The following is a 16,985-nucleotide window of genomic DNA, read 5'->3' on the forward strand; positions in this document are numbered from 1 at the left end:
CTTTTAAATGGTGTGTTTACATAAAATGTTTGAGTTTGAGATACTTGAATTACTGAAAGGATGCTTCATTACAGTAAGGCTATACCCTAATGATTTCCACAAAGCATAATGAATGATATATATTGATCTTTTCTGTGCTCTCATGACTTCAACTACTAGCCGATAGTCATGATGTTCACAGCAGGTCTGGTAATGTTTGACATCAGTCCACTGTCAGAATAATACCATCTGTAGGTAAATTATGTATAACATTTTGTAACTAAAACATTATGATTTTTTTGTCAACCGTAAGCTAGAAAAAATACTTCACTTCAGTAAATGAAACTTAAATCTTTCCATACACTCTAAAAGACCAATGTTTTTTTTTTTTGTTTGTTTGTTTTTTTTTAATGATCAAGGCCTGCAAATAGCCTTGTTTGAAGATATCCCCAGTTATTGATTCAGACCTCGACACAGCTTCATATAACTCCCACCATTTGGAGCCCAACACAGTCTCATAAGATCAGTAAGAGAAGAGGCCATCTGCAGAGCAGTTATAGAATGAGATCACATTACTGTAAATCTCCCCACCCCAGGATGAGTTGGTTTCCCATCTGTTGGCGCCATTTGTAAAGAGCAGTGATTGTGGAGGTGCCTTGTGCAAAAAGATGTGAAAGTCCCATTTCAACATTTGGCTCTACCTATATTGAAATGAAAGTGACAAGGAAATGAAAATGCAAAAAAAAAAAAAAAAAACAAACAAACAAAAGTCTCTATTGACACTGATGGATGAGTGCATGTTGGAACCATTAACAGCTCATGACATGCCTCCAATTTCACCCATCACCAGATATACCTGCCTCGGGCACATGGTGGTGAAAGTTAAAACTGCTTGCAACACATTGGTAGGAAGTACAACTAATAGCTACACACAACTTTTGGAGCTTTATGGAATTCATTCAGGTCCTCTGTTATTATTTTCTCCATCTTTTATTTTTCTTATTAATTATATTCTGTTAATAAATTACATAATTAATGTAATCTTTTAAAAAAAATAAATAAATAAATAAAAAATCTACCATTATACTTCCTGCTTCCCGGAACGGCCAAATTACAGCACGTACGTAATGACGTATGACGCAAAGAGCCCGGAAACAGGAGGCCAAGAAGATAGGACAAACCCTGTTAGCAGCAAGAGTCCTGGCAAGGTGAGAGTTTACGCCTGTAATATTTACTTATTTATTCAGTCTTTTATTCATACATTATAATCTCAGTTTTTTGTTTTGCCGCTGTGAGGTTTACAGAACAGCCACGTACGAGCAGGTAAGGTTTCCGGTGTAAGGTTCCGGCTAGCTAATGTACCGATGCGTTCATTTAACCTGGTTTTGATCCATAAAACAATCCACGGTTTTTGTTCAAATAAACTTAATTACACTGACAATTATAATATATATACAGTAGGTTAATGCAGTTTGGTTATTATGTAAGCTTCGTGCCCTTGTTTGCAAGAATTGAAATAATTATTCAGTGACAGCTGTGAATATTTTCCTCACGATTTCTTTCATTTTAATTTTAGTTTTCTTCTTCTCTCTCTTTTTATTTTAAGGTAAAATCTACCTAAACGTTCATTCAAGTAGTCGGTAATTGATTAAGAAAGCACGTGGTAGTCGTGACACGATGCACCACAACCATTCATTCATGGCTTCCTCCTTTTATCACCTTTTCATTTGGAGCAGATGTCAGTAAGCAAATGAGCGAGTAGGTTTCCATTTCATTCTGCTTTAACTCTCATTTTCAGACTGATTGTAAGAGATCCCTCCGTAAATTAAAGCAAGATTAAAGAGGTGAAAAAAGATAGGGTAGAATTCTGGTTTGGCCAGTTCTTCCAATCTTTTACCTTGATAAGAGAGACAAAAAATCCAATTACAGAGCAATAAGCGCTGAAAATTTATGCATCAGTGTATTACTTGTGGCCTCTTGTCACTTTAAACTAGTAGGTAGTAGGTTTATTTATTTGTGTAATTTAAAATAAACAAACATACAATTTCAAACCTGCAGGTTAGTTGTTTTGTTGAATGAACAATTTATCTACTGTTGTGCTCATATTTATTCATACCCTTTCATTAAAGAAGGAAAAAACAAACAAACAGCTGCCTGTAAAATAAGCTGAAACTGACTAAAGTAATAATAAATACTTTTTTTAAAAAATGAAAATCATTACATTATTTTCTAATTCTGGTTCAATAGAAATATTTTTTGAAAAAGCAAACAAATAAGATCATTTATTACAAATTGCTTCACTCGTAAACTAATAAGTTGAACAATCCTTTAATGTTTCCACTACAGTCAGGTGTTTTCTGTTCCTCTCAGTCAGACTTCTGCACCTGTTGACAGGTATTTTGTCCCACTGTTCAACAGAAAAGTCTCTAATTTGTCCAGGACCAATTTGTTTGTTTGGTTGTTTGTTTTTCTTTCTTCAACTCAATTAAATGAAAAAACAGTGTCTTATATTACTAAATAATATTTTTGCAAATGTTTAGTTAGTGTTCCTTTTTTAAGTCTCCAGTTATTTGAGTGACTGTTATAAATTCAGCCTTTTCTTTAATGAAACTATATGAATACATATGAGCACAACTGTGTATCTTTTTTTTTCAGCTGTCACATTTAATATATTTGACTTTCATATTTACATCAGTAAAGATGAATTATGTGTAAAGAGTTGGGCGGCACATGAGACTATCTCACAAAACACTTAAACTTTATTATACTGGGCTAAGCAGCAAATATCTGCCAGCCTATGACGCAAGTTGGACTATAATATTTTTATCTTAATGCCATCAAGGCACTAAGCGCTGGATGAATGTCCTGCTGCCAGAACCCACTACAGTGCAATTCCATTATGTGCAATAACTAGGTAGTGTATGGGTGTAATGTCTTGTATGTTCTTTTACTCTTGCATTATTACAACTACTTTTTACATTTTTACACTTTTGTTTATATTTTTGTTTTTATAGTTATTTACCTCTGTACTTTTATACTTTTTATGTTTTTTACAGTATTCTTTTGTACAACCAGCACCTAGAGACGGTCAGCACATTTCAATTTCATTGTGGTCGTGCAGTGACAATAAAGATATTGAACTGAATCATTAATAAAGACACAAGCAGGTGCTTCGGTTGATTACGGGAACAAAGAAGTGTTGCGTTTCTGGCTCTACAGCAGCTGTAGTAATCGCATATCGGTTTCTTGTATTTCCTCCTCCTGTTCAGGAAGGAAGATGCAATGGTTTTTTTTTGTTTTGTTTTTTTTAAACAGTTTTAGACTCTGGTTGTTGCATCAGACCAAACCTGTGGGGGAAATATTCAGTTGTTTCCTCAAGTTTGAAATGCCTTGCTGTTGTTAGCCATGTATTTAATGTCAACAGCAGATAACAAAAGACCATGTAGGTGTGTTATGTATGGGGAAACGGCGTCTCAGGTTGTGAACAGCTTGAAGTGTTGGGTGTGTTTGTCACAGCTGAGGAACACTTTAAGGTCACACAACAGCCTAATGCATAGGCTGTTTCCAGTTGTCTTGTGGTGATATCTGCTTTATCAGAATATATTTTAGCTACTTACGTCCCAATCTGTATGAGTTTATTGATGAACAAAAGCTGATGAGGCTCAAAGTTTTAAATTTAGCATCGATGATTATCTGCTATCACAGTGAATCTGTCTGCATTGATGTCACCAACAACAGACCAAGGAAGGGAAGACTACCTTAAAACCTGTATACTAAAGTTACTGTAAATAGTCCATGTGTAGGAGACTTGAGTTTGTCCTGCAGTAAAAATCTGCTTGGGTAAAAGGTGAGTTTACACTGAAAACGTCACCCTGCTCTCACCTTTTTAACAGCCTGGTAGGGGGAAGGGAGGTGGGAGCTCTCCATTGCAAAACTGACTCATCACACGTGCATTCTGCCTCCCCTGTCCTTGTCATGTTTCCTTCTGGGTCTCCAGTCAGCTTCCCTCCTATTTCCAGCCTCATCTCCTCTTTTTCCCTTATTCATTTTTCAGATCAATAAGGCAGCGATGGATCGGATAAGGTCTGCTTTCAACGGCATGGTGAGTTTTTTTTGTTTCTCACTTTACATTTGCATCTTTATAAATAACACATTCATGTTTTTTTCTGTGGTAGTGTTTAATGTTTTATTCTGTGGAGGCGGATTTTTGTTAACCATTCTTTACTTTATTTAGACCTGACCTCCTGTTATTTGGCCGGCTTCATCTGTCCAATCAGGAACACATTGCTCTCATATTTTCTGCTCTTATCTCCAGATGAGGAGTGAACGGTACAGCAGGTTCACACTGCAGCCAACAGAGAACGGGGAGAGACACGCCGAGGTCAAACTGTCCGACGATGCCACAGATGACATCATGGAGCTGGAGGCGCAGGGCTCACCAAGCTTCAGGCCCGCCCCCCAACGCCAGAGCCAGCGGACTGTTCTCTGTGTGATCCTGGGAGCCCTGCTGCTGTTCGTTATTGGTTGGTCACGATCACAGCTCTTTCAGCTTGTTATTCTTGCAACATCTTCAGACATCATTAGTGCATGTAACGTTTAACTTTTTAATAGATTCACACACCCACTGTTTCTTCTTTTAACATCGAGAAAACATCAATCCATCAATGTCTTATTTTTTTTCCTACATTCACTAAAACTGTGTTGCTTAGTTACATTGATGCATAGAAGAAAACTAAGACTTCCACATGCTGGTGAGACAACAGGTGCAAATTGAAATGAGATAGATCGATATATCGAATAGGGCTGTGAGGATACGCTTTTGTCCCGATTCAATGCCGATTTTGTTGTTGTTGTGCCGATTCGATTTAAATTGCGATTCTCACAATTCTTCGATAATGCTAATTTTTGTAGATTAAAAGCTAAAAAATGTATAAAACTTTGATTTTTTGCTTGTCATTTTTCTTGCTTTCAATTAGGAAAAACAACAAAGCAGCCAGACCATCATTCTGCTGTTATAATGCTCAAGACAAGTAAAAAGATCAGTAAAAACAATAAAATGGCCAAAATTTAGTAATGAATTATATATATTTGAAAAAAAAAAAAATCGATTTAAAAATTGTGAAGCAAAAAAAAAAATCCAGATTTTTCGATTTGATTTTCCCACCCCTAATATTGAATGTACTCAAGATATCGTGGCTAGTCCCCTGTGCGATATAGAAAATGTCAATATTCGTTATATTTGAGTATCCTGTTGTCACACAGTTGTTTTTAGCTGTAGGCAGGGTTTTCTCCCTCCTCCTCGACTCTCTCCACCGCTTTGCACAGAGTTAAAGCAAGCGCACCTAGTTATGTACATAACGTGAGCTACGTGCTACGTCATGAGAGGCAGCGTGTGGCAGCTTTTCTAGCAGAGAACTCCACTAGCAGTAGCAGCGAGAGTTCTAAACAATGGAGGAGGAAGATTTTGCTCCAGAGGAAAAATAGTACAGGTTATGCACTGCACAAAATGTGCACTTGAATTTATATTATTTTCATACGTTGCATTTATTACATCATGCAAAGGCACTTTATTTAGTTTTAAAATGACACGTTTCTGCCACTGCTTTAACTGTTCAATAAATACGGTTTTGATCAATTTGATTCGTTACAATTTCATCCTTTTGGCATGAATGTTTAAAATCAGCATATCTTAATGCAGTATGAACAATTATGTTTTAATGGAGACACAAAATCATCTTACTGATGTGATTGTATGCACCAAAGCATTAATTCAAGGCTAAGGTAAAAATTGAGATGTATATCGTGACATGCCATAAAAATATTGGGACATCACTAAAAGGTCCAGCCCTAATTGAAATAATGTTGATGGGTTTTAACAACCTCGAAAATAATGCCTCACATCCATAGTTGTTTTAGTGGACTGGCTTGATAGCTGGGGGAGATTTCTGACCAGAAAGCATGGAGTTTCCTCTTCAGTCATCATGTCTGACAACAAACCAGGCAAACATTTATGTTCAGGGTCTGTCTGTTGAAATTTCAATCAATTTTTATTTTTTTTAAGGCTAAATATCTTTATTTTTTCCACACTCTTTCCAAACCACAGATGAGCTGATGATGTTTGGTTTTTTTTTTTTGTCTCTAAACTATGTATTCCACAGGTATCCTGATTGGTTACGCCAGCTCCAGGAAACTTCCGTCAGAGCCGGTGAACTGCGAGCTGAATAAGGGTGCTCAGACTGTCGGGACAACAGCAGCACAGTCCACAACAACAACAACATCAAAGCCTCCAGCTGCACCAGCTCCAGAACCTCAGCTGAACTGGAAGCAGCTCACTCAGTTCCTTGCAGAGAAACTCACCAGTCAGAACTTTAAAAGTACTCTGAAGTAAGTTATTCTTGTTAACATCCATAAATGATCCGTCTTAGATGTGCGTTTTTATTCCCCTCTGTGTGGAACCAACACAACAGTCCTTACCAGTCGCACAAACCTGCTTCCAAATTATCTGTAATAAATCATGGAGTGAATCTATGTGCAGACAGGACCAACAAAGTTTCAGGGATCTTTGTAAAGATTCGCTGAACTGTGAACCGCAGCTAAACCTGCGTATTCTCTGAGGACAGAAGATAATTTAACCTCTAACCCAGAAAGTTTAGTTGTCGGGTTGTGACAATATACTTTTGTTCTGATTCGATGACGATTTTTTTGGGTGCCGTTTCGATTTAAATTAGATTTAGATTCTCACAATTCTTTGATATTGCTGTTTTTTTTGTTTTTGTTTTTAGATTAAAAACAAGAAAAAACTGTATAAAACTTTTTTTTTCTCATAATTTTTCTTGATTTTAATCAGTAAAAAACAACGCAGTAGCCAGACTATCATTCTGCTGCTAAAATACACAAGAAGACAAGTAAAAAGATCAACAAAGAATAAAGATGACAAATTTTATAACGCGTTATTTTTTGGGGGGGGGGGGAATTTAACAAAAAAATCGATTTTTAAAGTTGTGAAACAAAATCTTTTTTTTTTCTCTTTTTTTTAATTTTGATTTGATTTTTCCCAGCCCTATCTAGTTGTTTTTTCTTCACAGCTGTAAGCTGGATGTGGTTAAAATGGTTGATTTATTTCCCTACTGTGTTTTTACCGTTACTGCAAATGGATAAACCCAAAATAAGGAAATAGTTTCCTTTATGTCCAGTATGACCGCACTAGAATGAGATGAAACAATTGTAAAGCTGTTATTACACACATTCCCAACAACCAATCTGAATTACCTGTTTATAAAACAAACTGAGGTGTTTTCATTGTCAGTTTCAGCAGATGGAGAAGTCTGAACAGTTTGTTCATTTACCGTTTCCACTCTCCTCTGAAAGTCTGCTGACATTTAGAGCAAAAGTGTGACTACATGGAGAAACAAAAGCCTCACATGAAGATAAATCGACGAGTTTCAAGACTAAGTTAAGATGAAACTGACTGGAAAACACTGTGTTGTGTCTCTGCAGAGACTTTTATGTGCAGAAGCGCTCGGCAGGAAGTGAAGAAGACATGAGACTGGCAAACCGCATCGTTGACACATTTAAGAAACTGGAGATGAAGCCCTGGACAGACCGCCACTATGTGCAGCTGCCAATGCCAGACAGGTTGGCTCATCGTTCTGGTTTTCTGTCGCTTTCTTCAGCACAGATTCATCCTGTCAGATCATTTTATTTATTTTAATTTTTTTTTGTGAAGCTTGCGTATCAAAGTGTTGGGTTTGTTGTGTCAACCCAACTGGATGCTTCATGAGAAACGTCCTGCTGAGAAGACTTGAATGGAAAAAACAGGCTCACAGTTTTGACGGTTTTGCCCCTTTTCTTTGCAGCCAGCATCAAACCTCGATTCAGTTTCGTTCAGAAGTCTTTAAACCTACTGGGTATTTGGCCTACAGCCCTCCTGGCAGAGTTCAGGTGAGTTGAGTTAAAGTATCAGCAGCTCTATTGCATGACCACAGCTGCATTTACATTTCCTGGTTGTTTTCCGTTGATGTGGTGTGATGTTGTTTTCTTCCGTGTGGGATTTAAAAAAAAAAAAAGGAGCAAGTTGTCAATATCTGTCTGAACTTTGATTTGTGAAGTGAATATGTGGTCCTACATTGGGTGAGTATCTTATTCATATATATATATATATATATATATATATATAAAAAATAATGCGCGACATTTGCACGCTGAAGGTCATAAACCAGCAGGATTACAACCACACTTCCAGAAAATGCAACTTAAAACTGCAACAACTACATAACTTTTGCTGTGCTTTTTTTAAATTTTTCTGCAGGCTGAAAAGTTTCCATGTCTTTTTTTTTTTTTTTCCTTTTCCTAAAGTTTTGATTTGATAGCTGAAATGTGCATATCCCCAACTACACCTGAGAGAGGTTAAAAGCTCCGTAGCACACTTGAACAGAGACAAGCTGCTTGTGCGTAACGTGCTGCGTAATGTGTAGTGAATCTGTTGCTCTTCAGTTTAGACATGCCCTTTAAATACTGATTGTGCTGCCAAACTGTGTCTTACATGTTTATCTGCTATTAAATTGTCCATATGGGACTCATGGATGATTTTTAGTTTTATTCAAACATTATATTTTGTTGTATTTTTGGCAGAAACAATGTTTTTACGCTAGAGTTACCAGCTGATCTGTTAAATCCATAAGAACTAAATTAGTTATTGGATGTTTACTTGATTTTGGTGCAACTGCTGCATTCAGCTACACCTGCAGCCCTGTTGGTTTCTGTGTGCAAGAAGACTATAAGAATTGCAAGGCTGCTGTTTCAGAATGGCACAAGCTGGTGCACATTAGCATCTCTCATACATTTTAAAATCCCGTATGAAGATCAGAGTGTGTGAGAACAGAATTTGACGTCCATGAGACTTATAAAGAACTATTGTTGTAGAGTATAAAGCTGCTTGTAGCAGAATTGTAAATCATCCAGGATGCTCTCTGATACAACTAGGGAATTTTAAAGTATCATTTTCTCATATAATTGTATGTCAGCCGTTGTCTGTGGTTGCTTTCTGACTCTTGCTCATGTTTGTGTTTTCAGGGCCGGCTGGTGTACGGAAACTACGGCCGTAAAGAAGATCTGGATGTTGTACAGATGGATGTGGAGCTGAAAGGCTCCGTGCTGCTACTCCGTGCAGGAAATAACACTTTTGCTGAGCAGGTATGCGCTTCCTGACTTGATAAAATAAAGAATTTCCATTTGGCTTAATGTGGTGGATGAAAAGCATGAGGAAGAAAAACGGTAAATGCTGGTGAAGGAATGCCAACGGGGAATGTCTGGGGTTTTTCTGTCGCTCAACAAGGAACTTAAAGCTTGTTTGTGATTGTGTCTCTTCAGGTGAACAATGCTGCCATGAGGGGGGCTGCTGGCGTCCTAATCTACCCTGATCCTGAAGATTTCCCATTTAATACAGACACAGAACTCTATGGACACGTGAGTCCGCACCGAGCAGCTGTAAAATCTCCTTTTATTAACCGGAGTCTCGAGTGATGGCTTTAAGTTTTCAACCATCTTCTCCAGGTACATCTGGGCTCAGGTGACCCCTACACTCCTGGGTTCCCCTCCTTTAACCACACTCAGTTCCCCCCATCTCGCTCATCTGGCCTCCCCACAATCCCAGCCCAGACCATCAGCTCCAACGTGGCGAAAACTCTTCTCCAGTAAGACAAATCAATGGGTGTCAATGTGCTCAGATTCAGCCTCAAGAATTATCACTTTCATCAAACTCTTCATCCATATTTAAAGTGTTTTAGCAAATTAAAAGCAGTGAATATGTCCTTTTTTTTTTATTAGGAATATTGGTGGTCCAGCTTCAAAACAGAGCAGTTTTAAAGGCGGTCACTCTGTGCCTTACACCCTGGGAGGCGCCCAGAACGTCACTGTTGAGGTGAACAACGTGTTGGTCAACAAAGAAATCCATAATGTGTTTGGAGTGATCAAGGGCTTCATGGATCCTGGTATGTTTTAATCTTTTTTTTTTTTTTTATTAAAGTCTTGGTCCTGAATCCTGCATGACATAAAGATGTGTCTGTGCCTGAAACTGCAGATCGCTACATTGTGCTGGGAGCTCAGAGAGACGCCTGGGGAAACGGTTACGCCAAAGCCAACGTCGGCACCTCTGTCCTGGTGGAACTAGCCAAGGCCTTCCATGAAATGGTGGAGAAAGGTAAGATAAACACTGCAGGAGAAAAATAGAGGAGTGGAAAAGGGCATTTGACACCTGATAAGCCACGGTCGCATACGAGGGCTGTGACAATATGCTTTTGTCCCGATTCCATTCCGAGTTTTTTTTTTGTTTGGTTTTTTTTTTTTTTTTTAGGTGCCAATCCGATTTAAATTGTGATTCTCACAATTCTCCGATATTGCTGATTTTTGTAGATAAAAACAAAAAACCAAAAATGTGTAAACTTTTTTTTTTTGCTCGTCATTTTTCCTAATTTCAATGAGGAAAATACAACACAGTAGCCAGACCATCATTCTGCTGCTATGATGCACAATATTACAAGTAAAATGATAAATAAAAACTATAAAAATGACCAAACTTTTATAGAGCATTAATTTTATTGGGAAAAAAAAACTACTTTTTTTTTTTGTTGTTGTTGTGAAGAAAAAAAATCCAGATTTCCAATTTTTCGATTTGATTTTCCCACCCCTATCGCATACACAGGTATTTTGCATAACTGAGTGGAAAAACATCATTTCCCTCCTTTGTATACCCCCAAAACATCACATCCAGTTGGCTCAGTTAACCAAAAGAAAGTCGACACATGAAGGTGTACATGATTGAAATGTAAACAATGTGAATAAGCCCTTACCTCTGAAGCTATTGTTTTTAGACCAATCAGATAGCTGGGGATCCACCAGATATGGAGCAACTATGCATGCCATTGCCATATTAATAAAGGTAATGGTGCATATTGTGCACAATCTGATGCTCCAAGTTAAACACTGACTATCCTGTCCACACAACAACACAGCTGGATCTTCTGAAAATCCTAATTATTGTAGGTGTTCACTTTTTCAGCTTTACAAAACTGTGTTTGGAAGTGATGAAAGGTGCAAATTCAAAGGGAAAAAAGTTACTGTAGTTAAAGTTTAAGCCATTTTAGGAAGCATGTCTTGTTTTTCCCTACTAGATGGATTCAGGCCCAGGAGAAGTCTGGTGTTTGCAAGCTGGAGTGCTGGAGAGTTTGGCAGCATTGGCGCCACCGAGTGGCTGGAAGTAGGAACTACACAAGTCAGAAAATGGAAAAGTGCTGCTTTATAAATCCACTTTAATGTCTTTCTACCTTTTATTTTTCCCTTTTAGGGTTATATATCCTCTAATGACAGAAATGTCCTAACTTACATCAACTTGGATGGAGTTGTGTTGGGTACGTACAGAACACGGAAAATGTTTCTTGGTAAATTTGTCAGGAGACTTAAGTGTGTTTCATTGGTAGGTCGGGGGGGCTTCATAGCCTCAGCAAGTCCACTGCTCTACAGTGTCCTGGAGAGCACAATGAAGGAGGTAAAAAGTGATTAAATGTTGATTTTAGTTTCTGTAAAAACAAGTTTGTGTTGTCCTGAACGTAGCTCGCCTGTTACCTGCAGGTGCAGAGTCCTCTTGGTAGTGGCACAGTGTACAGCATGCTGGGGAAAGGAAACTGGGAGACCCAAGTGTGAGTAGGAAACCATGACGGACTCTACCCAAAAAGGAGACTGATCCAAATGATTTTAATCCTATTCAGTAAAATAACTTTCTCAGCAAGGTTTCACTGTTGTGCTGTATGATTTAACCTGCCTGGGTGAAGTATTTAATTTAGTATCATTAAAAAGTAAAACCTGAAGCTAAAACCAGACTTTTATTCATAGATCTGCATATAGTAGTTGACATTTTGTCCCACCTGCAGACTGAGACCAATGTCGATGGATGATCCTGCTTATCCATTCCTGGCTTTCTCGGGGATTCCTTCAGTCTCTTTCCACTTCATCACATCCCAGGTGAGTTTCCAGGCCAGTCTTAAAAATACAGACTTATCTTAAAAAGATACTTTCCAGGATTGGAAGTTCTTCCAGAGCTGGAAGGTTAAAGACATTAAAAAGGTGAAATAAGCCTTTATGTGAAGAATAAATATAGGCTTAACCTTCCAATGTTAAAGCTTTATGTCCACCAGAAGAGTCACTTTGCCTCCTTTCACGGTTAAATAATCACTCTGAAGCTGATTGTTGATTATACACCAAGTTTATTTACTCTGCTTTTTGTGCTTTAAGACTGAGTCTTACCATTACTACGGCACCAACCTGGACACCGAGGATCACCTCTCCTACCAAACCAGCCAACATACCAGCGAGATGACGGCGACTGCGGCGCAGTTTGCTGGTCAGATGGCTCTGCGACTGGTCCACGACCACATGCTCAGCCTGGATGTGAGACGATACAGCCGCCTGCTCACCAATGCCGTGTTTGGGGTTCATAAGCGCATCGCAGAGCTCTCCCAGGTCTGGTTTACTCTGTTGAACATCTTTCTGTTCTGTGTTCATGTGTAATATTTCATTTAGGCTTTTAATTCCAGATATTCAGCAAAGTCTTTTAGCGGATGTGTACGTGTCATTTTTGTCCTGTAGTCCGGTCAGCTGAAGGATGTTAGTCCCGAATGGCTGAGCCGCGCACGAGGCTCCTTTAAGCGAGCAGCTGATGACATCAGCAATGCCGTTTCTAACACAGACCTATCTGACCCAGAGGCCTGTCGGATCCTGAATGACAGGATCAGAGGGGTAAGATGCAGACTGTCTAACCTGACGATTGCTTTGCTTTTTACTCACTTAAGTTTATTTATTCTGTGCAAGATTTTTTTTGTTTTGTTTTTTTGTTTATTAGAATTTTTTTATTTTAATAAATTTTATGCATTACATTGATTTTGGGAGATTACTGAGCTCATGTAGAAACAAGCAGCAGATCGAGACCTGTGACATTTGAATGTCCTGTGGTCATAAACGTTACGTCTGGGTGGTTTGGTTTGACTTATTTAGCTCTAACCGCTCGAGATAAATCAGTATTTTAGATTCTTGTTTAGTTCAGATCAGAAATCAAGTGGAAAAGAGTTTTTACCTTCCCATCTGGGCAAGTTTGCTGCTAGCAAGGATTCATTTACAGCCATAATGATCTGAGGGGACTGAGTCAACATTTCAGCGTTTCAGCCACATGCCCTGCTGACATCTTTTACATTTCATAATAAAACTCGTAAAGATGGAATTTCCAATAGCTAGCACATTTTATAAACGTAAAAGTTTCCAAAGTGCTGCACTCATACAATGTTACAATACTAAAATATCAGTAAATACAAAGTAATAAACTTAAAATCAATCCCAATAAACAGTAAAAACCAATAATTTCATAAAAATGAAATAACCAAAAAATAAAGTACACAGAGGACCAGACAACTCGCACGGTGTTAAAAGCCAGAGAATAAAAGTGAGTCTTAAGACGAGACTTAAAACACTCCAGGGTGGGGGCTGTTTTGACATTGGGGGGGCGGCATTCCACAGTTCAGGTCTTTTTTTTCTTTTTTTTTCATTTAGTCTGGGAGTGCCCAGCTGTCTTTTATTTTTGGGAGGTAGTAAGAAATTGCCTGTCCACTCTTTTAAACACAAATATTCCTTTCTCACCTACAGTTTTACTGCTGAATGATTTGTCCCAACTTAAATTATGCAAAGCACAAGAAAGAGTCTTCCTGGCCGGTTTAACCGCTGCCGAAAAGATGATCGCTGTGAGGTGGAAACCTCCACATTCACTGTCTTACCGAGTGTTCTCTTTTATTTATATAGCTGTCTACGGCACGAGTACATCGTGCTAAGGAAGAAACCATAAATGTCTGGAATCAAACAGTGGCTGATCTCAAGGGTCTAATATGAAGCTACTTTTAAGGATGACAAATTTGAGTTGTTTCTTTAGTCTGCAGATCGAACACGTTATTATGTGTCCTGGACCTGTGTATGTATTGTTTATGTTTGTTCTATGTGTTTTTTATGTTAATGTGTATAATATAAAATGTTGGTTAAAAGAATATGATTGAATTGTTGAAAGCTAATATACTAAAATGTTTTTATTTTTTTCCTCATTTCTAGGTTGAGCACTGCCTCCTCTCGCCATACGTGTCGCCCATCGATACGCCTTTCCGTCACCTCCTGTTCGGCCGGGGCTCCCACACTTTAGCAGCCATCAGCGTGTCCAATGACACAAAGGAGCTCCGCACCCAGCTGGCTCTGGCCACTTGGACCCTGCAGGGATGTGCTAACGCCATGGTGGGAAACCTCTGGGACACTGATAATGAAATCTGAAAGGAAGAGGAGTGTTGTGAGCTTGGAGCTGCGTGTTTGTGAAGCGGTTACGTTTTAGCACGTAAGCACAAGCTGACCACAAATGGTCCCGTATACCTTTAAATCCAGGGTTATGATTGGGGGTTTTTTTTGACGGGGGGAGGAAATCTTACATTTATTATCACGAAGGTTTAGTTGCAGAGGAGGAAATTATGAGATTTAAAAACTGACCCACCACTGATTTACTTGAAGAAAAGAAATTCTACTCATAAACTTGCTGGCTCTTTAGCAGCTCCGCCGCGAGGCATCAAACCAGGCAAAGCCTTTTGCTGCGACCTCATGCCATCAAAGCACTGAAACCTTATTTCTACTGTCCTTATGTCTTATTTATCAGTGGCAGTGCCCACTATAAATGTTATTTTTCTTTTTTTAAATTTATTATCGGAAGCAGTGCCTTCCATAATTATGACGGTTATACTGTCGAAAGCTACGGCAGCATCTGCTACAGAAACAACCCGACTGTTGCTGACAGAATGGAGCCTCAGAGTTACATCCCCTTTTCCATGGCAGAGATGCTATTCGTTCAAACTACTTTAACAATTAGGTGTTTTCTTTTGCCAAAACAAACAGCAGAAGGGAGAAATAATCTGTATTCATTTAAATATATATATTTTTTTTTATTGGTTTGTCCAAAAGCAGAATAGAAACTAAAAGTGGTGAATCTGTCTTGATATTTATAAATTAATGGATGTAATTGTGCACTAAATGGCAGCTCACATAACTAAATTTTAGAGAAAAGCATGATGTTTCGCAAACACCAATGCAACAGAAGACCCCCTGCTTGCAAAACAAAGCAAATGAGCTGATTGGTTACTTAATTTACAAGGAAGCCATTTATGTTGCACAGGCTAAGTTGGAGCACTTATTGATAAGACGTTATCGGAAGCAGTGCCTTCCATAATTAAACCCATTATCGGGAGCAGTGCCTTCCATAATGATGAAAAGTGACGGTAGTTTTTGCCTACCATTTTGTGAGTTATTTTGTATGTGTATTTATCGGGAGCAGTGTCTCTCATATTTCACTTCAGGGTGGAACAACTTATCGGGAACAGTGTTTCCCAGAGTTTTATACTTGACATATTTATGTGTTTGGTTTATTTTTTGGATTATTTGAGTGTTAGAACAATCTTGTGGACCTTCAACAAGTCCCCACGTTTTGATGTTTTCTAGGTGTTTAATTATGATCTATACTGTGGTCCGATGGGAAAGAACCTCATTCATACAGGATCAACTTTACCGGGGAGGTAGATAGCAACATAATTATCTTTCAGGCTGTGATTTCGCTTTGAGAACTGGTGGGATGTTGTGTGTAATGGATGCAGACTTTCAATTGTGATTTTAGATGATTTAAAATCATAAGGTAATGTAAACTGAACTGGTGTTATACATATACTGTTGTTCCAGACATTGTCTCCATGTAAATAAATTAGTCATATGTTGGCTTGAACAATTGAAGTTCAGAATGTGACAAAAATGTCACATTTTTCTCTTAAATACAATTGCATGAAATAAAAAATTTCTGTACTTTTCAGTCAGAACTGATGGATATAGTTTCTATTGCTGCTAAAAGTATGCAGTATCTTGCAAATTGGCATCACTGAAGTCTGTTTCCAGCACCGCTCTGCCTGTTCTCCTCTTAGAAAACGGCTCATTATGCTTCAGATTCTTTCACATTTTGCTTTTCCTAAAAGCAGCTGCAAAGGCTTCCTTAAATACAGCTGTATTTGTTTTTATAGATGATTAAAAAGAGGAAAAAAATCAAGTTGAAGAGACAAAGATGGGGGTTGAAGTTACAGAACGACTAGCAGATCCACGAATAAACAGAAGATGCTTTCATCATAAGATTTAGTGACGGCCTCCCCTGGAGAATTGAATCCAGTTTGAATGTAGATTTCAGGCTTTTCCAGATGGGAAAGTTCAACAATGGATGTTTTAAATGCACTGTATTTGTAGTTGTTGGTGAAGAAAAAAGATCTGTCAACGTTGAACCTCTTGTTTCTTTGACGGTGGCTCTAATAATACCGCTGTACTACACAAATCCACCCCAAAAGCCAAATGTCCACCTGCATGCATTTCTCCTGCGCTCACTGTTGATTTGTATTCAGAATCAGAGCTTTTACACAGACGGCTCTTAATACGATTTCTTCTTGTGCTTTTCAGGTCTGTGAAAATGATTTAGAACATGTAACAGAGTAGGAAATGAAGATAATTTTAAATATTATTTCCTCAATCTGACACTTGAGTCAGTCATTTTTTGTCATCTGTTAGAATTAGTTTAAAAAAAAAAAAAAAAATGTTTCCAAATCCTGAATTAGATCTTTGGTTGCTAGAAAACGAATTTCTCCTGACTGTTCAGATTTGTTCCTGCTTGGCAAAAATGAGGTGTATAATGTGATTTCCATTTTCAAATCTAAGACAAAATTCCCAATAAATCTTTCAGCTTAATTTCAAGCATCTGTTTTTCCTTTATTTTATTTTTTTATTCATACATGTATACATATGGGCATCTATATATCTCATCCTCAACTAGATTTGACACCCTTTTTACTAAAGTAAAGGCTGATTTTCTTACATATATAAAGTGCTTTTATTTCAGCTACTAAATGGGAAGTGCT

At 38.1% G+C, this 16,985-nt stretch overlaps 1 protein-coding gene across 1 annotated transcript; it reads left to right on the plus strand.

Annotated features, from left to right (window-relative positions):
* Positions 1–1,140: 1,140 nt before the first annotated feature.
* tfr1b (transferrin receptor 1b) lies at positions 1,141–16,764 on the plus strand. Its single transcript, XM_079260200.1, has 19 exons — positions 1,141–1,187; positions 4,034–4,081; positions 4,295–4,502; positions 6,138–6,363; positions 7,477–7,614; positions 7,836–7,920; positions 9,052–9,171; positions 9,349–9,444; positions 9,532–9,671; positions 9,805–9,968; positions 10,058–10,177; positions 11,148–11,233; positions 11,321–11,384; positions 11,454–11,521; positions 11,605–11,672; positions 11,904–11,994; positions 12,265–12,492; positions 12,619–12,768; positions 14,119–16,764. Exons 2-19 carry the CDS (start codon positions 4,049–4,051, stop codon positions 14,329–14,331), a joined length of 2,298 nt encoding a protein of 765 aa, XP_079116326.1. The 5' UTR covers positions 1,141–1,187; positions 4,034–4,048; the 3' UTR covers positions 14,332–16,764.
* Positions 16,765–16,985: the final 221 nt, after the last annotated feature.

This window comes from Telmatherina bonti (assembly GCF_933228915.1).
Source record: "Telmatherina bonti genome assembly, chromosome: 20".
Taxonomy (NCBI): Eukaryota; Metazoa; Chordata; class Actinopteri; order Atheriniformes; family Telmatherinidae; genus Telmatherina; species Telmatherina bonti.

Bases quoted from the DNA above. Each gene is read 5' to 3' on its own strand.
- tfr1b (XM_079260200.1), top strand. From the start codon at position 4,049: ATGGATCGGATAAGGTCTGCTTTCAACGGCATG. The intron at 4,503-6,137 runs GTTGGTCACGAT...TGTATTCCACAG, and splicing joins CCTGCTGCTGTTCGTTATTG to GTATCCTGATTGGTTACGCC. The intron at 7,921-9,051 runs GTGAGTTGAGTT...TTGTGTTTTCAG, and splicing joins GCCCTCCTGGCAGAGTTCAG to GGCCGGCTGGTGTACGGAAA.